Below are 8,271 nucleotides of genomic sequence, written 5' to 3'. Positions count from 1 at the left end.
TATATTAAAAAAAACTATTTACTACCATGTACAGCTACTAAAAAATAGAAAACAATACAACATTTGATTAGAAAGGCCCATTTTTGAACATGTTTTTTGATTTGATTTTTACATGACATGTTACATAACTGAACATTCAATATTCAAGAAAGTGTCGGCTTTATAGAAAGTACAAATCCCCCCCAAGTTAAGAGTAAACTGTATAAGAAAACCTTCAATCTATGGTCCTGGTAGAAACGTGTAAATATTTTAATAATGATTCCCGGAGAGCTATAAATCATTATCTTTAAATTCTGTTGTTAGACAGAAACCCCCCAGAAAAGTTACATACTCTGTGTGTGCTTTATCTTCTTTACTTGTTATACTGTGCATCTTTTAAAAACAGTTTTGCATTCCCTTCCCTCACACATATGCGTTCTTATCGAAGTGCTGGATCCTGGAGGAGCTGCTGTAGTCTGGAGGCGGCCTCTGGTTTACAGACTTTGCCTGCCCTCTCGGGGAGGAGATATGAGAATGTGAGGCAGCACCTTTGTAGATATAGCTCACCTGACTGTTGCTGTAAAGAGGAAGAACACAGATTCATGTAGTCAGACTCCTATATCAACAGAGGGGATTCACACAGTGGGTGAGCCTGCGATGTAAACATACAGTATGTGGTGCTCATACTGACCTTTTGGTACAAGAATCAGCAATGGAGAAGCAAAGCATGCAGCCTCCCAGAATGCAGAGAACAGAACCCGCCCAGCCGATAAAGAGAGCGGCTCCCAGCTCGTACCTGGAGACAAACAACGGTAATATTTCCAAATCTGTCGAGTCACATTAAAACATTGCGTAACTCAAGGCGTCCTCCTCACTTTTGTGCCACGAACATCGGGTCGAAAAACTCCGATGTTATCCGTTGTGCGTAGAGGGAGCACGCTGACAGCGAGCAGAGGCCTGAGCAAAACAACAAAACCTTCATTACGTGAGATCAAAGAAAACGCTGCCACACGGAAACAGTCGTTCCTTGATACTTACCGCTGAGAATGAAAGCCACGCCGGCGAAGCACGTGATCCTGGCTTTGTTCTTGTCAGTTCCTCCGATTTTGGTGCATTTCATTCCCACAAGAGCGAACACGGAACCGAAAAAACCCAGACACACAGCTGCGATCATCAGTCCTCTGCAGGCTTGGATGTAACCTGGGAACACAATCCAAAAGTCAACCTGTATGGATTGAGTTTTAAACAGGTTTCCTCGAGCTCCGCAAGGTCAGTGAGTTATTGACCTTGTGACCGGTTTACACAAAAAGCAAGAAACACAATTTGTCACGAGTAACCCTTAATAGTCTTTAGACGCTTTGTGGTAGTGAGGTGTCGGTGTTGGTTTGAAACATGTCATTGAGGTGTGAATTTAAAGCAAATATTACCTTGAAAGTTAACCCCTGCAACTAGTCAACCATGGTCAAAACTGCCTGAGGTTCCCAGTAAATCTCCTTAATAGCTTTCAAGCTCCAAGAACGAAGGCTAAACATTGACATATTTGGAGGTAAATGAGTTGTTCCTCAGAGACTTGCTTTAGGATATCTATTAGTCAAGAGTCACAATGAGCTTCAACTTGACTTTTCCAACAAAACGTATAGGAACAAAGAGTTTAACTAACTGAGACACCAGAACAGTAAGGATGAACTAACAGAAAAGCAGGTTAACAGAATAGTTTGACCCTTTTGAGATGTTACCAGACGCCCGTGAACTGGGAATTAAACACACACGCAAATCAAGTTGACCAGACTGAACAAAGGCTTTAAAAAAACAATCAAAAGACAAACGCAGTCGAAGACAGATCATCTGAGGAGAAGGGAAAAGAGCTGACCATCCAGTGCCAGCATCGAAGGAAAGTCTTTACAGTTGGAGACTCCCGTTGAATCAGTGACACAGGTCTTCCACAGATTGGACCAGTAAGTAGCTGTGGTAATGACTGTCCCATCAAGCGAAGACACCTTCCAGTAGTCCGTCGGCAAAGTGGAGGACACCAGCACCCATCCCGAGGTAGCTAAAATGAATGCCAAAATCTCCTGGATCATGCCGCTCATTCTGCCAGAGAAGACTCCTCCACACCGCCGAGGCTGGTAATTAAAGTGGTGAGACCTGAAATTGATTGATGGTTCCCCCGGCCGGTAGGACTTGTTAAAAATGTAGCTAGGCTCTGCCCGAGTAGGTTCAATGGATAGGCTGTGATTGATAGTTAATGTGTTGTGGACTGTTATATTCTGTAGGGAGGAGTTTGGGCCTAAACATCAACAAGTGACCAATGGTCTAAAATAGCGTTTTCCACCCCCCTGGCGTCGTACACGTCACTGTGACTCAGTGGCACTGATGACACCTGAAGGTTCTGGATGTAGAAAGGTGCTGTGTCATTAGAGATGTTTCAAATTAAAGCTTTGGAACTGTGCACGTGCGCAGCGTATGAGTAACTGCGTGGATTTTATGTGGACTGTGGTGAGCATCGTGTCCGGTAGTTACATAGTTCTATTAAAAAAGTAAAAGTACTGATGTCATAAAAGTATAAAAATACAGCATCTAAAAGTTTAACTGAGCTACAAGTAAACCCATTTACATAGCATTCAGTCTGAATGGTGTTAAATTATTCATGTATTCTGTTGTGAGAAGCTATTAAATTGTATTCTAATTCTCAAGAAATGTAGAATGACAACTGTACGTCTCACAAAAGTAGTATTTATTTCATAGGTGACTATTATTTCCACTGTCTCCTCGTGTCTGTTTAAATCTTATCTCTGGTTTTTATTTCTTAGTCTAGAGAGCCGACTTGAGAATAGAAAACAGACATTTGAGCGAGGATAAATATCACCTTGTGTCTGTCACCTTGCGCTGACACCTATGATTAATACACAACAGAAGTGCTGTAACTTCCTGATAGCCTTAAAATAGCAGGATTTAGATGACTTATTAACTATACGTCACTGGCTATGATGTTTTGGAGGAAAAAAAAAAAGGAGCAGCCCTTTATTTCAGAAAAATGTGCGTAGAGAGTTACGAATAAGTCGATGATGTCACTGACAAAGAGGAGCAGAGGCAATTCAAGCCAAGCAAGGAATTCATAAAGCTCTTATTATGTGAATTAGAGCCCCATCTGGTGGCTGCGCACGAGATAAAGTTTCTGTCGCCATCAGATGGAGCTAAAAAATCTCCCAGTCACTCAGTTGTTTAGATAATTATTATAGGATAGACTTTCATACAAAATGCAAATACGACTCTTCTGCAAACAGACATCAATAAATGAGCATGTAATCAAAGTGTTTGTTATTTTATGAATGTAAAAAAGTAGACACTGCTATATGCAAACATTTGACACTCATAACTTCATTTTTCCATTATTACCTAATTGAGTCACCAGACAGGACAAGAAATGTAATCAGGAGCTGTCTTCTAATGACAACTCCAGAGCTCATATCGTTCCAAACAAACTGAGTGATAAAGCTCAACAACCGAAGGCAGCTGCCCGAGGATCTCAAAGTAAAGCTAACTGATGCTGACAAAAGAGGGGAAGGCAATATCAAAGGGCTTCCAGCTCTTGATTAAGGCTGTCTAAAATCTCGTTAAGTCCAGCAGTTAAGGGAAACTGTGGAAGTCGAGACAAGATCTGTCGAACCAAGGAAACTTTCAGATAAAACTGCCTGTTTGCTGGGTAGAAATGAAAAGCAACACCTCCATGTGACTTTAAAGCAGCTGCTAAAGTAGTTTAGCTTTCACAGGAGAAGTGCAGCACCATTACAAACAGGGTAATGGAAGCATACGTGTGACCTTATCGCTAAAGCCGACACAAAAGTCAATGTAATGTATGTAAAGAAGCATGTGAATGAGCCAGAGTTCTTGGGACAAATCATGCTAAAATAAGCTTTTTGGGGGTAAAAATCGCCAAAGGAGCAGTCAAACACATTATATGACAACACAGACAACAACAAAATCATGAAATAGCACTTGTGGATTCATGTAGTAAACGATAAAGTGCTAAACAAACCAGAGTATGTTTAATATTTTAAAATCCTCAAAGTTGCCTTGACGACACCTTTGCACACTATTGGCAATAGTTTAACCAGCTCCATGAGGTCGTCATCATGAATAAGTAGAGTAGGAGAGGCCAAACCTCTGATTGAGATTGCATTTTTGTAGAATACATAGTTTATATTTTTAGATCAGTATTTAATGAAAACAGCACCTTTTCAACTGTTAAGCATGGCACTGACAATGTTTTTGCTTTAAGTCAGATTTTTTTTTGTTTTTATCTCTAAAAAATCACCAAAATACCTTCATCTAAACTTGTCCATAAAATTTTAACTGATATGACTGAATGAGTACAGGAAATTAACAGAGATTAAATGTAATAGTTTTAATGTGCATTTCATCCTCTTATTGTGATTTAACACCTTAGTGTGCTGAAGTGTTTGAAGTAAATGGAAATCAGTATAATAATAATATTGGACAATAGCAACCAAATTCCTTCATTGCTGAATAAATACTACGAATAAAGTCTCATAATTCAATTCTTTTTTTAGCTTGTTTAATTTCTGTCTTACTGGTCCATCACTGGCTTCGTGTCTTTACTTCCTGGACCCAGTAGGAACACTCTTAGTTTGACATTTTCAGCAAAACGTTACACATTTGCCCCAGTTAACACATCAACCATAATCTGTAACAGAAACGAATATTATCAAACGCTTTGATTATTTACCTATTTATTTTTTTCAGTGGACATCCACAAAGTTTAGTTGTCACAAATACGACACAAGGTGACAAGTCAGTTGTGGTTTTATCAGAAATGCACCATAATTAAAGATAATATTAGGAACACAGGACTGAGTAACTGTGTTTTTATGTATAGAAAAACATACTGATGCACACTCTTTGTATGAATAGCAAGGCGACTCTCGACAACATGACCAATCGCACCGATTTTTTAAAACAAAAGCAATCTTTTACCCACAAACTCCAAATAACCCAAACAGGCTTTACGTCCTATGAGATCACATTTCTTTGCATCGACTACATTTACCGATTTAGTCATATTTCACTGTCTAATAACCTCTGATTATTGGCTACGATTACACTGAACTAACTCTTCAAAGTTTACATTTTTGAACAGTTTAATGCCAGCACATAGTTCTGAACTCAGCGTATGAAGTGATGAATACTTTACACGGTATGATTACACATCAGGAGCATCTTGTAAAACTGTTTCCACACAATACCTTAACATAAATTTGCAATACACAAGCTGTGTTGCTATAATTTACTCAGTATTTCCCCATGACGATTGCGAACAGAAACATCATGCAGAAGAGTGCCATTATCGAGATCCTTTATGCGTCCAGCTGTGAACCAACGCCACTCTGAGCTTACCTGCTAGCTGAAAAATAGTATGATGTGGTCTGCAGTGCAAAGCTCCAATGGCATTTCCAGCACAGTTGTTCCACAGACCCTGGAGCACCCAGGTTGCTGTGATGACTGAGGATGCCCGGCTGGTGGCCCTCCACTCATTGGACACTGTGGCACCGAGAGTGGCTCCCAGCCCAGCCAGGCCACTGAGAAAAGCCACAATCTGCAAGCCTGACATTTGGTGGTTTAAGATATGTTTACACTCTTTTGCTAAAATCTGGAGAGAAGAAATAAAATCTCCTCAGGCTAGCAAATTACACTGTGGACATGTGTTTCACTGAGATGATTAACAGACGGGACATCTTGCATGCGTATCTGGTGGCGAGGGATGGACACAGGTGTCCGAGAGTGAAATAGTAAAGGAAGCGATGAGCTGGCGGTTAGATATTACGTTTTGAAAGGGAGTATGGGAAATGCTCCTTTCGTGCTTTCGTGTTTTGTTCTAAAAATAATGTCAGGTATCATATTAACATAAAAAATAATAAAGAAGTAATAAGTAATCCCAAAAATGGGAGACAATGTGACAAAGTCCACTTACTGGCTCATCTATTTCTGCACACGACTGAATGACTAATGATTACCAGCTCATATGTGAGCATGTATGTTGTTTATCAAGAAGAGGGTACGTTTTCATCAACAAAAAAGAAAACAAAATGAAGAGCAAAGTGACTTTTAGTACTTATTGATTCTGATCAGCCGACTGATTTGAGTTTAAAACCATCAAATCATCAAAAAATCTTGCAGGTAAACATACTAAACAGAAATAATAATGATGGTGACATTATGACTCCATGCCAGCAATAAACTACTCTTTCAGCAACTGTTCAGTCATATTTATGAACAATTCAGATTAAGTTTTTGCTTTGTAACAGCAGTAAGTTTCGTCTTTTTGATGTCCCTTAGTTAGCTTCCCTACTTTTAATCATTACAGAAACTAACCCTCTCAGAAAGAACAACCAAACAGGGACTGCTGACCTTTCTGTATTCTTGTTTAAATTCCTTTTTTAAACCTCAGAACAGAAACAAACACAAAGAGCTACTAAAAACCAATCATTCTCAATATATTGTGTGTGGAAAATGTGTTGTGGCTGAAGTCTAAGCTAGAATGTAGTTTTAAAAAATGTATTGTTTTCTTCCTATTAAAACAGGGGAAGTAGGTTGTCTGTAGTTTTCAAACATAATTTAGACAAAGGAAAGTCACTCACATGCAGACATTTTAAACGGGGCTCCTTCACTGTCTTTTAGGTTGTACTATATTTGATAGAATAAAAACCCAGTTTTTCTGTCGGGTTGGGGAATGAACTCACCTGTAGATGTCACTATCTTCTCTCTTGTACATCACTCCTTCCCCTGTGACCTGAATTCAGTTGAATATTAACATGCGTCCACATAAAGGTGACATTACCTGAATAGATTAAGCCCCAAGGAACCACTTTCATGACAGAATTAGATGGGACAATCAAATCCAAATGGGGCAATCTTAATTTTGCATATTGTGGACAACACAAAATGAAGCCTGTACTGTTACCAGCATTACAGATATGAGTTTGCTGCATTGTCAGTTTGGCAAGAGCTTTTTTCCCCTATAGTCTCACAAGTTAAAGTTTTGGTGTCAGGACTGTAAAAAACTAAAAATATACATCTATTTTTACGCAAAACATATTTCTACAAGATAATACAAATTGAGGGGACACAATCATCAATAAATCATGTCATTTATTCTGCAGCAGCAGCACAGGAATGTAAGGCAATGAGGTAATGGTTCACTGATTCTCATTTTCTGTCACTTTTTATACAGTTCTATACAGCACACTGCAAAAACACTCTTATGAGGCATTTATGTGACGAAGTGTGTATGTGAAGAAGAATAAATGTATTTTTATCTCTTGATTGTTGTTATTATTTATTATTATATACCAACAGAGTTATGTCCCCCCCAAAAAAAAACAAAAAAACAAAACAATGTGATGAAATAAGTTCTTTCAACTTCCTACTCAAGTTAAAGTACATAGTGAAAAACAAAGAAGAGCATGAAATACAAGTACTGCTTCTGCACTGCTGTGACTCATAATTAAATGTGTATTTGATGTTATCACATGTTACTGATAAATCATGATTTAACAGTGTTTTATGGTTGGGGATGCTCGAGGTGGAGCTCCTTTAAACTGCATTAAGTTTAATCTTGTTGTCCCCAAAACTAGGAGTTGACCTCTTTAAAAGGTCACAAGATAACTCTGAGGGGTGATGAATAAAGGGAGGGGGGGGATAAAGTAAAAGAAAAAGGCCTGCTACACAAATATAATTCAATTTAAATGAAAAATTAAAATAAATAATGTTTGTCATGGTCCTAAGTTTGGTTCAGTTATTATTTTTTTTATTTTGCAATGATCTTTGTCCTTGTGTGTTCCTTATTTTGCTTGTCTCCCTCTTTTGATTGTCTTTTCTAAGTTCGCCCTGTTAGCAGTGGCTGTAGGGGCGGCTGTGGCTCAGGTGGTAGAGGTGTGTTGTCCTCCAATTGCGAGGTTGGTGGTTCGATCCCTGGCTCCTCCACAGTCGAAGTGTCCTTGGGCAAAACACTGAACCCCAAGTTGCTCCCAATGGCAGGCAGCACCTTGCATGGTAGCTCCGTCGCCATTGGTGTATGAATGGGTGAATGAGATTTGAAACACATTGTAAAGCGCTTTGGATAAAAGCGCTATATAAGTGCAGACCAGACCAGCAGCTCTCCTGTTTCTACTTCTGCCTGATTCCCTCTTGTCTGCATCTGCTTTGTGATTTTAGTTTTGTACCTTGTCCGTTAACCTTGTGTTTGGCTGCCTGGTTTTCATACATTCCTCACAC

The 8,271-nt window shown here is 39.2% G+C and overlaps 1 protein-coding gene across 1 annotated transcript; it reads right to left on the bottom strand.

Annotated features, from left to right (window-relative positions):
• Positions 1-402: 402 nt before the first annotated feature.
• Positions 403-5,608, bottom strand: LOC103357784 (claudin-10-like). The gene is made up of 5 exons (XM_008282485.1): positions 5,395-5,608; positions 1,018-1,179; positions 855-936; positions 671-775; positions 403-556 (listed from the first exon to the last, which is right to left on the bottom strand). Exons 1-5 carry the CDS (start codon positions 5,606-5,608, stop codon positions 403-405), a joined length of 717 nt encoding a protein of 238 aa, XP_008280707.1.
• Positions 5,609-8,271: the final 2,663 nt, after the last annotated feature.

This window comes from Stegastes partitus, unplaced genomic scaffold (assembly GCF_000690725.1).
Source record: "Stegastes partitus isolate 25-593 unplaced genomic scaffold, Stegastes_partitus-1.0.2 Scaffold274, whole genome shotgun sequence".
Classification (NCBI taxonomy): Eukaryota; Metazoa; Chordata; class Actinopteri; family Pomacentridae; genus Stegastes; species Stegastes partitus.
Note: the sequence above shows the minus strand (reverse complement) of the source record. Positions and strands in the feature narration are given on the sequence as shown.

Excerpts from the sequence above, each read along its gene's own strand:
- LOC103357784 (XM_008282485.1), bottom strand. The coding sequence starts at position 5,608 with ATGTCAGGCTTGCAGATTGTGGCTTTTCTCAGTGGCCTGGCTGGGCTG. Across the intron at positions 1,180-5,394 it reads TACTATTTTTCAGCTAGCAG|GTTACATCCAAGCCTGCAGA; the intron begins GTAAGCTCAGAG and ends TTGTGTTCCCAG. Across the intron at positions 557-670 it reads GCTGATTCTTGTACCAAAAG|CAACAGTCAGGTGAGCTATA; the intron begins GTCAGTATGAGC and ends TCCTCTTTACAG.